The following is a 15,920-nucleotide window of genomic DNA, read 5'->3' as shown; positions in this document are numbered from 1 at the left end:
GCGTGGGGCGATGGGACAGTCCAGCACAGAGGGACGAGGGATCAAGGGAGACTCGGGTCTTGCAAACGGGCAGGGGCTGGCTCTTCCGCTGATACGCTGTGGCGCCTCTGGCTGGTGGTCTCCTCTCCTTCTGGAGCCTCGGTTTCCCCGAGAGAAAATGGGAGCTATAATGCCCAGTTCGCAGGGATGATGTGAGAGTGATGAGAGGCAATTCCATCCAAGGACCATGTTGTCCTGGCCATCTTTGTGTGCAGTGAGACCCACTATTAATGGGACGGTGGGTGCACCAGGCAAGGGCTTTGCATCAAGATGATGCAGCGGGCCCCAAGGTTAGTACCGAGGCAGTGGCTGAGATGGCGAACAAGGGCCCAAGCTCAGAGGGGAGCCCTAAGGAGAGCTGGGGGTTGGCTGGCCAGATACCCTCGGCATTGGAGAAGCACGTGGGAGGGACAGCTGTCACTTTTCAGCAGCCTCATGCCGAACCCACTTATAGTGCTGGGGCCGCCTCCTGTGTGTCTCTGCTCCAATGGCCAGAAATGCCAGCGACCGGCTCTCCCTGGGGACCAGAACCCAGGGATGGCTGCGTCCAGGGCCTGGGCCAGGCTCTTACTGAGGCCTCACTGAGTCCGTGGTCCCGGCCCCCCAGTTTTTTGACTCCTCTTCTACCCCTCTTCTGGCTCTCCAGCCGCCCTGGCAATTCTGAGAGCTACCAGGTACCCTTATCCATCGGGTTCCGCCCAAATGAGACAGAGCCGGCCTGGTCGCCTTCTTGCGCCTAAGACCTCACCCTCTGCACAGACTCCACGTGCCAAGGACTTCCTCCGTTCTCGTGGGTGTATGTGTTTCTCATACGTTCTGCCATTTTAAAATATCAAGAAGGGGGGTTTGCTAGGTAATTCATATAAGCTCCTCATCCGGCGAGAGAAGGAAGTGTGGGTGGTACGCGCAGTAGCAGAGTGGGGCCTGTGGACTCCTGGTTGGCCCCAGGGAAGTGTCTAACCTCAGATGTTGGCAGCTCTCCCCAAAAGTAAAAAGGTTGGGTTAAGTAGACCAGAAAATTCAACATATTATTGGCATTTGAGCTGCCCCTCAGGTCTCACCCGGGACTCTCCGGTTTGGGTCTATACAAAGCCAAGTAAGCTTGGGAGGTTGGTCTCGGACACATGCTGACACCCAGATTTCTTAGCAAAACAGTGCAAATGCCTTCAGACCTACATGCTCCGTACAGCACGACTCGTTCCCTGGCCTCAGAAGCCAAGACACAAAGGGTCCCAGGGAAGTTACTGGACTTCCCTGTCAGCTAAGCTGACCACCATGGAGACCTGATGGGACTAAAAAGCTGACGTTACGTGGAATCTAATGAACAAAATAACCTGATGGACAAAATAGATCCGGAGACACAGAAGCATGGAGCAGACTGACGAATCTCGGAGGGAAGGTGGGGGTGGAGGGGTGGGTGGGGAGAGGTTAACCGGGAAACTTCTATGCATATATGCACATTCCATGGACACAGACAAGAGTGTGGTGAGGGCCTGGGAGGGACAGGTGCAGGGTGGAGGGGGGTCATCGGGAAAAGAAGGGGGGGCATGTGGAATACTTTATACAATAAAGATGAATGAAAACCCACACGATTATTTCTCTTCTCATCCCCACCCTGCTCAATACCAGCGGCAAGCACATTTCCTGTTCATTCCAAAGCCATAGCCATTTGGGGCCTCATCTAAAACCCCGTGGCATTTTTGCCCGATTTAAATTTGGTGTTGCCCTCTGTGGAAATTTCCCCTCAGAGGGACGACCGACAGAGAGCCAGGCATTCGGAAGGATCACGCAGGAAAGACCGCGTTTGCTCTAAAAAGGCAAACCTTCCTTCTCAGAGAAGACCTTTTCCCCCTGTCTATCCTGGCAGGGCCGGAACGTCATCGGAGCTCCTGGACTGAAAAAGTCAGGGCAAGGAGGGAGTGGGGGGGCAGGCACTGTGGTGACGCTGCTGCTCCGTTTTTCTTAGGAGCTCTGAAAAAGCAGTTGCAACGAGAGCTTCTTCCAAAGAACGCTCAATAGTGAAGGCATCACCCCGGTGCTCGAAGTGGCACAGTGAGGAATGGACGTGGCATTTTGGGGGTGTCCAGATGACTCAATATCCAACAATTGGATGCTAAGCAATGCCTTCCTGCGTCCCACACACCGCTCAGTGTTCCAGAAAATCTAGGGCCATGTTCCCAGTGATAGATTTAAAAAAACCATCTACACAAGAGATTCCACCTGTGGGGAAGCTGTTAATGACTTCCATTAGCTCTTTAAAAAAATTATTTTTTTTTTTTAAGAGAGAGAGAGAGAGGAAGGAACTGAGAGAGAGAGAAAGAGAGAACATCATTTTGCTGTTCCACTTACATGTTCATTGGTTGATTCTTTATGTGCCCTGACCAGGGATCGAACCTGCAACCTTGGCATATCTGGAGGGTGCTCTAACCAATTGGGCTACCCAGCCAGGGAGCTTCCATGAGATCTTGGCTGGGAACACTGTGGTCCTCCAGAACATTCCAAGTCCCTCGTGCTGGGCTTGTATGGAGTTCTAGAAGACTCTCTAACCAGCGCTACGACCATGAGCAGTGAATCACCATTCCCTTCACATCAGGGTGAAGGTCTGAATTAGCAGTGACATGGCCCAGAGGCAGGGAGGAAAAGGCACCTGCTATATTGCACCTGCCAGGAAAACGGGGATGTTGGTAGTGAAGGATTCCAGCGTAACCCCACCCCAATCCCATTCGCTTTCTATCACTAAAACGACTGCATGGATGTGGAGAGAGGAGGAAAGCTGGGCATCTGACAGGCCTTCCCTGCGCTGAGCCCGAACGGCCAGGTCCTAGGCAGCTTTGACTTCCTCCCCATACACAGGCTCACACGGAAGTCCTTCTGTCACAGCTGGTGGCCTGCCTCCCGCTCACCACCCCCGGCAGCAGGACTGAGACGTCACTGAGGTCCCTAGAGACTGATTTCTACTTGGACCCTTTCCAACCAGGGTCTTACGGGAAGGGCTTTGGCCCAATCCCATCCTAACATTTAGACATGTGGTGTCTCCATTGTTATCAGAAAATAAATTAACAATCTTTTTTTTTTTTTTTTTTAATCCTCACCCGAACATATCTTTCCATTGATTTTTAGAGAGAGTGGAAGAGAGGGGGCGAGTCAGAGAGAAACATCGATGTGAGAGAGATGCATCGATGGGTTGCCTCCTGTGCGCATCCTGACCAGGGCTGGGGATTGAGCCTGCAACCGAGGTATATGCCCTTCACTGGACTCGAACCTGGGACCCTTCAGTCCTTGGGCTGATGCTCTATTCACGGAGTGCCTTTATATATATATATATATAAAATCTTTATGAACATACCACTTCTGTACATTTGTCCCAGCAGCACTGACTCTTCCAAGTGAGGGTCAGAGGGCCACGTCTCCCTTGAGGCAAGGCAAATTCCGGGGAAGGAGATGCAAAAAGGTGGCATCCTGGCACGGCTCATTGGCACAACCAGGTCACAGGCTGCTGTCTCCCCTTCCCATGTGCCTGGGAGCTGAGTGTGGGGGGTCCAAGGGTGAGCCCCCACCCCCCACCCCGGGAAAAGGCAGCAAAAAGCCAAGGCCATGCTTCTCCTCCAGCCTCTCCCTTTCCAAGCATCCCGGTGGCCGCCACTTGCATGTCTCTGAGGCCCTTGAGCCAACTGCCTGTTGTGGAGAGCCAGGGGGTGGGTGGGAACGGAGAGAAGGTGCTAGGGCCATTTGGACGCGCCCTCTCTGAGCCACTCGGACGGCTTGTTTTCCTCCGGGGCTTTCATGGGGAAGGCAGCTGAGGTTTCAGGGAGAGGTCTGCGGGGGATAAAAATAGCCTTGGCTTCAGAGTGGAAACCCAAGCCCTGTCCTGGGTCCTTCCAGACTATTTTTCCTTTGGCCGGCCGGAGCAGGGAGCCTTCGCGTCAGGACCGATTCCTAAAGAACAATGCGGTCCCGACAAGAGCAGGCCGCACAAGGCCTCCCGGGGGGCCGGCACGGTCCCGGGCCTACCACAAAGCCAGCCTCTTGGCTCAGAGACCATGTTTACCCTCACATTCCAGCACCGAGTCACCCAGATTCCCTCACCCTCCGAGCAGGGGCGGTCCCAGCAAGGGGGGAGGGAGAGGGTAAGGGGCTGACTCACCGTCATCTCCTCTGGGTTCCCGCTGGCGACCTCCACCACCCTCAGGGCGGGGTCTGCTTTCACTTTGGCCCGGGTCATGAACTGGATGACAGACGAACTGTCCTGAGGAGGAAACAGAACGACTCACCATCAGACCGTCCAGCGACAACGGCCGGGGACCGGGCAGCACCAAACCGAAATGCCAAGATCCCCTGCGGACGGACAAACACTGTATCCCAGCATCAGATGTGTCTCCCCATCCCGGGCACCCACCTAGGTGGAGACCCCCCCCCCCCCCCAGTTCTCCTGGAGAATTCCTTCATTTCATACCCCGGTGGGTGCGGGACAACGAAGGAGTCTGCCAGCCACCCACACATTGCCGGCTTGTGTGCTGTGGTTTCCAAGCCCAAAGAGCCAGGCTTTGGAGACTGGTGCGGACACAGTCACAGGGAGCGGAGAATAAACACAGCTAAGCGGCGTAAGGCAAACCCAGGCCTGGCATCCCGCAGCAGGCATCTGATTTCCATTCTCCGGCCCTGACCACAACCCTCCACCCCTTCCCAGGAGTTACTTTTAACTCTTCCTTTGCTCCTAAACGATGATGTTTTGGGTTCAAAGCCATGAAACATGGAAAGACGCGAGGAAGCCGGACGCATCGGCCTTATACGTTAGGCTGTGGCCCGAAGAGACAGGGGCCCGGGGTGGGCTCAGAGTCAGAGCCACGGATCCAGAAAAGGAGAACACGGCTCCCAGGCAGGGATGGGGAAGGGATGTGGAAAAAGACAGGGGTTGGCAACACATATGGCGTCGGAAAGGGCCAGAACCGTGGGCCAGTGGACGGATGAGCTGTGGGATGGAGAGGCAGCCTGGCTTCGGCCCTGGAAACAGAGGGCAGGCCCCTGGAGCACTGGGCGTCCCCCTGCGGGCATGGCTGGGGCTCTGCCATCAAGGGGGCATGAAGTGCCCCCACCCACATCACGGAGACACGGAACAGGTGCCAGCTCTGCCCACCGCCCGGACCCAAAGTGCAGAACTCTCCTCAGGAGGCAGGTCCGAGGGGCCCTGTGCTCAGCTCCGACCAAGAAGCCACAGAGACCGTCCTGGGAGGGGACACATGGCATGCGAACTTGACCTGGGGGTCATGCATGGATTATTGCGTTTTTAAAAAACAATAAAACAGCCCTAACCAATTTGGCTCAGTGGATAGAGCGTCGGCCTTTGGAATCTGAAGGGTTCCAGGTTCGATTCCAGTCAAGGGCATGTATCTTGGGTCCAGGCGCATCCCCAGTAGGGGGTGTGCAGGAGGCAGCTGATGGATGTTTCTCTCTCATTGATGTTTCTAACTATCCCTTTCTCTGTAAAAAATCAATAAAATATATTAAAAAAAAAAAAACATCATATATATATGTATACACACACACACACACACACACACATATACATACACATATTAAATCCTCACCTGAGGATATTTTTCTGCTGATTTTTACAGAGAGTGGAAGGGAGGGGAAGAGACAGAGAAACATCAATGTGAGAGAGACACATTGATTGCAACCCACAAGCCCCCAACCAGGGCCGGGGAATGAGCCTGCAATTGAGGTACATGCCCTTGACTGGAATGGAACCTGAGACCCTTCCATCTGCAGGCTGATGCTCTATCCACTGAGCCAAACCAGCTAGGGCAGCAATAAAGCGTATTTTAAATGCTCTGGGAAGCTTGCCACTCAAAGGTACTGCTCCAGGTCGCTCACGTGAAGCAGCAAATACTTTCATATTCAAATAATCTTCCGCCCCTTTTAGCAGTTTTATAAATGGGGGCGTTTATGTGTCAGGACAGACTGCATTGTAAGTCTGGGATGGTGGTGATAATCGCCATCATCTCCGGTGTTAATCACGACCACGATACTAACCGGAATAAGGAGGCTGAGCTGTGAGGGAGCGGCCCCAGCACAGGCCTTGGTGGCTGCGGGAGAAGAACCCTCTCAAAGGAATCTAAATCCTCTGGTAATTAAAAAAAAAAAAAACCAGATCCCACATTTCACATGAAAACCTAAGGTCAAAACAAGAAAACCTCAAATTCTCTTGACTGGGGCCAGGCCTTGAGGTCAGAGGAAAGTAAACACACTGGAGGCCCAGGCAGACCACAAGGCTGGCGCCGCGCCCCCCCGCCCCCATCCTCAGGGAGTGGGGGGCTCCTGGAGTCACTCCTGCTCCTCTCCTGGGGTGGGGGTGGGGGGACTGTGGCCCCGACACCACATTTCCAGCCCCGGGAGCAGCTGGGCTCCATCTGGCTTCCAGGTCAGCCTCCTTCTAGGCCTGGGATTGCTGCCGAAAAGGCATCTGCAGGGAGAGTGACCCTCCCACACCCGCCGAGGTCACCCCTGGCTTTCTGCTCTCTCAGGGTGCGGACTGGGCCGAGTGGCCCTTGGGGACAGAGTCAGTGGGACATGCTACTTGGCAAAGGGTCTCCAGGGATCCCCGAGAGAGAGGGAGATGCAGAAGGTCAGGCTGCAGAGCTGGGTCCATGGAAGGCTGGAGGCCTGGCCCGCAGGTTAAGGACAAACGACCCAAGTGCAAGGGGAAGCCACCTGGGTTCAGGGTGAAGGAGAGGTCTGAGTGGTTTCCCTGTCCCTCCTTCAGCTGCATCCTGCATGGCCCCTACTAGGGATGGAGCCAACAACCAAGTGCCAATGCCGGGGCTCAGTCGACAGCGGGGAATGAAACCGTCACCAGTCCCATTTGTCAAGAACACAGACAGGCTGGGTACGTCTCTCCCCTCATAGTCTGTCACCTGACCTGGCGACCCAGGCCAGGGAGGCACCTGCAGGGATGCGGGGCTTCCAGACCCCCTCTTGGGATCACACAGTGCCAGGGGTGCTCAAACTCATGCCTGGGCCTCTCGCAACTCTGTCCCTTTCCAGGGAAGCTCTACTGTGTGACCCTAAGGCGCCCCCAACCCGTTTCCCTCCCAAGGAAACTTGAGTAAGTGGGACGGTGGGTGACTCTCCCTGGGTGCGTGGGGGCTGCCCGGCTCCACACGGAACGTGGGGGAAAAAACATCCTGATTCCCCAGGGCCCGCCACTTCTCAGGTCCGCGTGGGCCTGCCATGCCTAATTGAGAAAAGAATCCCGGAATGACTTTCCTAAGGACGTTCATTCGCACACGGACAGGCTCATGCGGACTGACATAGTATTTTTCAAAGGAAAATAAATAGAATCTCCGTGGTGAACATGCATATTTAGTGTTATCTTCGCATGTGATTATTTTTTAAAGCCTCTTGTTGGATGTGGCTTTTCCTACTCAGCAGCTCTTCTGTCAAAATAAATCAGAGTGAATTTGTATGATTTTTTTTTAAAGGGCCACTGATTCACTGACTGAGGTATTTTTTGTATGAACTTAAAACTATATATATATATATATATATATATATATATATATATATATATATATTGATTTCAGAGAGGAAGGAGAGGGAAAGAGAGAGAGTAACATCAGTGATGAGAGAGAATCATTCACTGGCTGCCTCCTGCATGCCCACCCACAGGGGATCGAGCCCACAACCCAGGCAACTGAACCATGACCTCATGGCTCATAGGTCGACGCTCCATCGCTGAACCACACTGGCCGGGTTATGAGCCACTTTTGATAAAGTCACAATAGCAAAACGACTTGAGGTTCAAAAGTTGGACTTCTCTGAAGCAAGGTGGCATCTAAACCCGGGTCACAGACTGCAACCCACGGGTCAAACTCCGCCCTTTGCCTGGACCCCAGCCACACCATTTGGCTGAGTACCGCCTGTGGCCGCACTCATGACACCCTGGCAGAGGTGAGCAGTGGCCAGAGGCCGTATGGCCCTACAGGTCTCAAATATTTACTATCGGCCCTTTACAGAGGCGGTGTGCCAACCCCTTGTGTAACATGTGGTCCCCAGACCCACAGCCTCGGCATCCCCAGGGAACTTGTTGGAAGAACAGCATCTCAGGCTCCGCCCCCAGGGACCTGCGTTTTCACGAGGTCTCCGGGTGGCTCAGACACAAGCGGAAGCCAGAGGACAACGTGCGGGCCAAGAAGCTTTTAAAAAGAAGGTGATGCCCTAGCCAGTTTGGCTCAGTGGGTAGAGCATCAGCTTGCAGACTGAGGGTCCCAGGTTCAATTCCGGCCAAGGGTACATGCCTGGGTTTAGGGCTCAGTCCCCAGGTGGGGGGTATAAGAGGCAGCCAATCAATGATTCTCTCACATCATTGATGTTTCTATCTCTTTCTCCCTCTTTTCTTCCTCTCTGAAATCAATAAAGAAATATACATTAAAAAAAGAAAAAGAAAAAAGAAAAGAAAGAAGGTGCTGACTCAGCAGGTGTGAGGTGGAGTCCAAGACTCCGCATGGCTAACCAGCTGCCCGGGGAGGTGCTTCTGCGGATCCTTGGCCCACACTTTGCATAGCGAGCCTCCAGCCTCGTGTTTCCCCCACAGCATCCTCTGGCAGCATTCCCACGGGTACCGGCCGAGAGCGTTGTGGAAGGGAGAGACCCGTCCGGATGCTTTTCCGTGAACCTCGCCGGCGCAGGGGCTCAGGACGTACCTTCTTCAGTATCTCTGTGTTGAGCAGCATGTAGATGTCGATAGCCCGGCTTTCCTCTTTAGCAAGGGCGCTCAGGTTGCAGTGCATCGTCAGGCAAGGGATTCCTGGCTTCTCGCAGTCCTGGGAAGAGAAAGCAGAGGGCTGGCAAACGGCAGCAAGAGCAAAGACAGATGCACGACAGTTGACGGAGGAGCAGAAGGCTCCACATGCTTCTATCCAGTGAAGGTGACGAGGGCCACGCCAGGCAGAGGAATGGCACGGGAAGATGCGATCCTTCCTTTCTGCCACCAGAGGGCAATGGAGGGATTTCCTGCCCAGTGGGCACCAGAACAGGCCTTCAAGGCAAGCCACTGGGAGAAGGCAGCCCACAGGTTACCAAAAAATGGGAGTTTGCAAGAAAGAAAGAATTAAAAAAAAACAAAACCAACAACAACAAACACATGTACATATTCTGAAAGCAATTTTTTTCTTATGAGAGCTGAACACAAGATGTATATCCTACATTATGGAATATCTGCCTGTGCAGCGGCAAATACACGTTCACACCCGTGTTTTTAGGGAGGGCGGGCAGACTCGAGGGTGAAGGAGTCATATGACTCAAGAAAACACAGGAGCAAAGAAAAACACATGTTGGATCAAGACAATAGGTGAATCACCAAAAAACACCCCCAAAAACCTATATTCCAAATTTAAGTCACAAAAGAGGAACTCTCCTTTGTAACTTAAATTTGGAATATAGGTTTTCTTTTGTACTGTAGGGTCCAAAATGTACACACATACCTTTATGATGCTTCATGTGTGTGGGGGGGTAAAATGTTCAGCCCAGTACAGAGTAGCACCAGTTACTCCGCTAGATAACATTACTCCTAATAATCCTAAGTGTTTTAGAATATACACGTATCATCAGCCCTAGGGAAGTAAAAAAAACCCACACACCCAGCATTCCAAGCGGCAAACAGCTTCTACAGGGACAGGAATGTGCGTGAGAGATGTCTAGGTTGGAAAAAGAAGCTACAGAGACGGGACCAAAGATACGGGGGAAGAGGGCTCTGCTTTAAAGGCACAAAAAACGAGGGTATAGTTTACAAACAGCAAACAGGTTGCACCGGAAGGCTCCATCTGGATGTATTTTCACCTGTGTTCCTACCCAGATCAAGAGGTAGACCATGGCCGAAACCGGTCTGGCTCAGTGGATAGAGCGTCGGTCTGCGGACTGAAAGGTCCCAGGTTCGATTCCGGGCAAGGGCATGTACCTTGGTTGCGGGCACATCCCCGGTAGGGGGTGTGCGGGAGGCAGCTGGTCGATGTATCTCTCTCATCAACGTTTCTAGCCCTCTATCCTTCTCCCTTTCTCTCTGTAAAAAAATCAACAAAATAGGTTAAAAAGAAAAAAAGAAAAAAAGAGGTAGACCATGTCCAGCATCCAAGCAGGTTCTCTCGGGCCCCCTCCTGTGGCTATTCCTCTGAGAGTAACCACGACCCTGACCTCCATCGCCACTGAAGGTTTTGCTCTCGCTAAACTTCATGTCTGTGGCATCTATGCCCTTTGGTCTCCAGCTCTGCCACACAAATACCATGCGTAGGAGAGTCATTCGTGCTGTGCGTGCAGCAGTTTCTATTGCTCGGTAATACTCGGGAGGACAGCAACACCACGAATTGTCCACACACTCTCCTGCAGAGGGACGTCGGGTCTGTTCCCAGCATTCGGCTACGATAAAATGATGGTGCTTCTCGTCCATGCCTTTTGGGTAAGGTGACCAGATGTCCCGCTTTTGGCGGGACAGTCCCGATTTTTAACAATTTTTCTTTTGGAAAGAATCGGGACTTTTTTAAAAAAATTTTTATTTATTTATTTTTAATATATTTTATTGATTTTTGTACAGAGAGGAAGGGAGAGGGATAGAGAGTTAGAAACATAGATGAGAGAGTCATCGATCAGCTGCCTCTTGCACACCCCCTACTGGGGATATGCCCGCAACCAAGGTACATGCCCTTGACCGAAATCGAACCCGAGACCTTTCAGTCCCCAAGCCGACGCTCTATCCATTGAGCCAAACCGGTTTCGGCAAGGACTTTTTTTTTTTTTTTTTAAATGCTGAGGGACGTGGGACATCTGGTCACCTTACTTTTGGGGGACACAGGTACTCATTTCTCTAGGGGATATACCCGGGAGAGGAATTCCTGGGTCACAGGATACAAATATATTTCGCTTTCACAGATGCTGCCCAGCCGTTTTCCAAAGTGGCTGTACAAGGAGCGTCCCTCTAGATTAGACCCCTACTCCGTGGAGAGAAGACTTACTACTTTGTATGTGGGTGGTGGGTTGCAAAGGCTTTCCCTTGGCCGGGCCATGGGACTCGAAATGTCAACCGCACCCTTTGATGGAAACCTCAGGCTGAGAAACAGGAGCTGACCACAACTCCGCGTGACTTTCGAAGACGACTGATGAAAGCCAGATTCGGGGAATGAGGCGTGCCAGCCAGAACCCTCCTCTCAGGCCACCTTCCTCCTGAGGACCCCCCACGGGGACCCATCCAGAAAGCAGGTTCTCACCAGGACTTTCCTCCCGGACTTGGTGAAGAACGCGAAGATGGTGTGGAAGATATTCTCTTGCTCTTGGGGGATGATGCAGGGGGTCGGGTTCTTCTGGAAGGAGCAGTTCCCCTTCTCCTGGCCCACCTGGAAAAGGAAAGGCCTCTGTCAGAGCGGTCCGCCCGAGAACGGATCGTGAGCGCCGAGTCTCTTACTGTAGAGGCAGCAGCAGCCAAGCCCAAAGGCAACCGCCCCCTTGTCCACGATCTGGTGGACAGCCGCAGGGCTTTAGGGGGATGGGGGGGAAGCTGCGAGGCAGAGGCAGTAGCATCGACATGACCAAACAACAAAAGTGGCTCTCATCCGTAACTAACTGAGAGGAGATGGCCCTCAACATGCGAATGGCATGTGCCGAGGAAATAGACGGTCTCAAGGAACAGACCTACTGCTCGTGGTTTCCAAGGCACAGTTACAAGCGCTTTTACAACCCCAAGAGAGATTCGTCCGGAGGAAAAGGAGACTCGGGTTAAGGCACTTGCCAAACAATCACTGAGTCCAGAATACTGGTTCTGAACCCAGGTCTTCTGAAACCCTACCTTTATGGGCAGCCCACTGCCAGAGGTTTTCAAACTGTGTTCCATGGAACCCCTAGAGTGCTGTACAACCCTCTCGAGTCTCACAGCCACTGCACTGAGCCACACAGGAGCTGACATGCCCAGGGAGCCATTGGCAAGTTACCTGATTTTGCTTCTGGCAGCAACAGCAATGGTGCTGAGCAACAGAACATTGAAACCAAAACCAAACCAAACAAACAAACAAACAAAAAAACCCCAAAAACCAACAACAACCCCAAACAAAGGTGTACATTTTTGTTTTCTCTGAGAACAAAGTTATTTTTAATGTCTATGTTGAGGAGTTGCTGGAAAAACAACAACAACAACAAGGTCTTTATCTAGTATCATATCACCCTGGTTGAAGCTTAAGGCCAAGTATCAAAATTAATAATTAACAGTTCATAATTTAGGATTGTGATTACAATTTCACACCATAACCAGAAGCATCTGTTTAAACTCTACTATCTCTAATGCCCTGGAGTGTGATACAGTGTATGGTTTGAATCTATTGAATAATTTTTTATTGAATAAAAAATTGATTCTCTTTCATGGTAGGTTTCGTTTAAAATGTTTACATAAAGAAATGTCTAATGTAAGCTAACAGTGTTTATCTTTTAATAATGAACTATATGACCCCAACATTTGCTAAATTAATCTCTATTTTACCTTTGGTCTGAACATATCTGCCAGATTTACTTTGTAGTACAGGCCTGAACATAAATGAGATGAAGATATATTTCCTCAAACGGATTATTAGAAAAGAGTGTTGCCTTTACAAATACCTCACCGTTTATGGCTTATTATTCTTTAAAAGTATCTCATAATTCGGTATTTTCTCAATTTCTTTATTGAACCACAAAATCTGGGAAGATACACCAGCCTGAAGTGTTTCCACCAGTTGGTTTTGGATGCTCTCAGAAGTCACTGGGGGGAAGGAATGGAAAGGAAACCATGGGATGTAATACACATTTGGTGATCATTCCTTGGTGCCATTGGTGTAAGCTGGGATGGATATTGGAAAGCTCATTTCAGAGAGCAAAACACGAGTGGCTTACCTAGTGCGGATCTTCAGTAATTACTTCTCAGACAAACAAGGAACACAAGTGCTGCAATGTGCTACAGATGGGGTGTCTCTCAGTGACGTGTCAGCACTAAACACGGGCCCACAATGCTGTGTATCTCAAGCAAAGTGGCCAAACCGAAGAAGACAGGCTCTGGAAAACTGTCAGCTAACAAGCGGCTTAGTGATGGGCACTGATCTTCAAAGATGTAAAAGGACATAACATCTGTGAGATGTGTGGATGGGAAGGGTGGTATAAATGAATGCTATTCTTTTTCGTGGTGGTTGTTTTTTATTCTCGCCTGAGGATATTTTTCCCATTGATTTTTAGAGAAACACTGATGTGAGAGAGAAAAACATCTATGTGAGAGAGACACACAATAATTGGCTGCCTTCCGTACACATCCCAACCAGGGCTGGGAATCAAACCTATAACCCAGGTACGTGCCCTTGGGTGCACAGTGAAGCACTCTAACCACTGAGTAACACTGGCCAGGGCAATATATTATTCATATATAATTTTAAGTACAGCAGTCCCTCTTTATCCATGGGGGATAAATTCCAAACATCCCCTGTGGATGCCTGAGGCTGTGGTTGGTACCGAATCCTGCATACGCTATGCTTTTTCCTTTACATACACATACCTTTCACTTAAAGGAAGCACTTTACGACTTTTTGTTGGCGCATCTGAATCGCCAGCAGCACTACACTTGTGCTCTGGGGCCATGATTATTATATAAGGGTGACTTGAACACAGCACTACGACACCAGGGCAGTCGATCTAATAACCAAGATGGCTACTAGTGATTAACAGGCGGATGACATAGGCAGTGTGGATACGCTAGGCCAGTGGTCGGCAAACTGCAGCTCGAGAGCCACATGTGGCTCTTTGGCCCCTTGAGGGTGGCTCGGCGTTAGAACCACTTCTTCAAAATAGACTCGCTCAGGCTGAAAACCGACCTCTGCGCGTGGGCCACGAAGTTTCAATCACACTGAACGTGCGTGGGATTTTGTGGAAGAGCCACACTCAAGGGGCCAAAGAGCCGCATGTGGCTCGTGAGCGGCGGTTTGCCGACCACGGCACTAGGCAAAGGGGTGACTCATGTCCCGGGAGGAATGGAGCTGGACGGCTCAGGATTTGATCACACTATTCAGAGCCGTGTGCATTTTAAAACGTATGAATTGTTTATTTCTGAATTTTTCCATTTAATATTTCTGGAATATGGTGGACCATGTGGGTAACTAAAACCGTGGAAAGTGAAACCACAAATAAGGGGGGATTACGGTAGGCACCTACCTCATTAAGGTAAATGTTATTAAGTAGATATTGTTGAACTCATTATTATATCTTTTCACTGAGGTAAAATTATCCACTAAAGTGCAGAGATCTTTAAAAAAATTATTTTTTCTAATCCTCACCTGAGGATATGCTTAGAGAGAGGAAGAGAGAGAGGGAGGGGAAGGAGAGAGAGAGAGAGAGAGAGAGAGAGAGAGAGAGAGAGAGAGAGAGAGAAGAGGGAGAGATAAGCTGCCTTCCAAACGTGCTCTGACCAGGGATCCAAACTGAAACCCAGGCATATGCCCTGACCAGGAATCGAACTGGCAACCTTTTGGTGCACAGGAACGATGCTCAACCAACTGTATCTTATGGGTGCAGTTTGATGAATTTGGACAAATGAAATCACCCACATAACTACCACCACAATGAAGACAGAGGACATGTCCATCCTTCCAGAAAGTTCCCTCTGGCCCCCCCCTCCGCCCCCCCTCCGTGCCCTGAAAGGCCAGCACAGTTTTGATTTCTATGAAGTCAGCCACAGAAGTTTGTTCAGTTCATCTCAATTAGGGGAGGAGGCGATGGGCTTATTTGGGGGCTGCTCTCTAGGCCTCCATAGCACGTCGCAGATGGAAAACATGTTGCTCGAGGAGCCTTTGAGCATTCAAGTTGTGTGCTCACGTTCTTAATTGAATCACTTTTCCCCCTGAAGCGTGTGGGTCTTCCGGAGTGGACAGCGGCTGCTCGGCCACGGAAAATGGTCCCCCTCCGCCAGTGGCCTACACTCCTCTGCCGAGACCATCAGGCCCGGCCTCCCAGACACATTCGGTGCGGGCTCAGGGGAACAGAAGGCCTGCGTCTTGAAGGCTGCATCGTCCTAATTACAATCGGGGAGGCGGAGCGGGCAGAGCTCCCCCTGGCTCTGCAAATCGGCGCTTTGGGTTTCTAACCCAGGGGAGAAAGTGTGGGAGCAGAGCCATATACCAGCCAGCTTTGCCAGCGTGCTTTGGGGGGATCCTGGCGCCACCATCCCCAGGAGACCCCAGCCCAGAGGGCAGGGAGCTGGGCACGGCGGGGCGAGGGGGTGAGGAACAACCCGAGACCGCAGGGCAGAGGCCTGGCTCTGAACCTCATGTTCCCGTCCTGCCCCGGGAGGCTCCGGGGCGGCCTGGGAACAGGGCGATGACGGCGACATGATGTGATGGATGTGACATCTGACCGGGCCCCCGGGGCATCTGGAGAAGGGAAGCCGAGCCCGAGTTTGTGGCGGATGGAAATCTCAGCCAGTTGTGCTCCCAACTGTGGTTACGTGGGCCTCACTTCAATCGGGAAGGCGGCGTGTGTTTTTTTGTTTTGTTTTTCCCGGGAGGTTCCGGGTGGTCCGCTTTCAAAGGGAGGCGGTTGGTTGCCGGGTCTGATTCAGACCCCGAACCCTCTTGTGACGTTCCCTCGGCTAAAACGGAGCGGCAGTCTCTGGCCAGGGCCACCGAGGGGAGGCATGTTTCTATGTGTATGAGATACACTATGTGACAGCCACAGTGATACCCAGCACTGTGCAGCCCTACTGCGTGCCAGGCTCTGAGTGTTTTACACAAACAAACTCATCCTGTCCTCACTCTCACCAGGCGAGAGCTATCAGTATCCCCACCAAGAGGCCAGAGGAGGCCAGATGACTGCCAGAGGCATTGGCGTGCCCC

At 51.6% G+C, this 15,920-nt stretch overlaps 1 protein-coding gene across 1 annotated transcript in view; it reads right to left on the bottom strand.

Annotated features, from left to right (window-relative positions):
- ITGA9 (integrin subunit alpha 9) overlaps nucleotides 1-15,920 on the bottom strand; it is a 247,024-nt gene that overhangs the window by 24,991 nt on the left and 206,113 nt on the right. Inside the window, exons 24-26 of the mRNA XM_084902785.1 lie at nucleotides 11,295-11,420; nucleotides 8,742-8,861; nucleotides 4,184-4,285 (exon numbers count right to left, since the gene is read on the bottom strand). Of these exons, the coding sequence (XP_084758911.1) occupies nucleotides 4,184-4,285; nucleotides 8,742-8,861; nucleotides 11,295-11,420 (348 nt within the window). The remainder of the gene's footprint in view (nucleotides 1-4,183; nucleotides 4,286-8,741; nucleotides 8,862-11,294; nucleotides 11,421-15,920) is intronic.

This window comes from Pipistrellus hanaki (genome assembly GCF_964339955.1).
Source record: "Pipistrellus hanaki genome assembly, chromosome: 13".
Taxonomy (NCBI): Eukaryota; Metazoa; Chordata; class Mammalia; order Chiroptera; family Vespertilionidae; genus Pipistrellus; species Pipistrellus hanaki.
The sequence above is the reverse complement of the archived record's forward strand: the minus strand, read 5'-3'. Positions and strand labels throughout refer to the sequence as shown.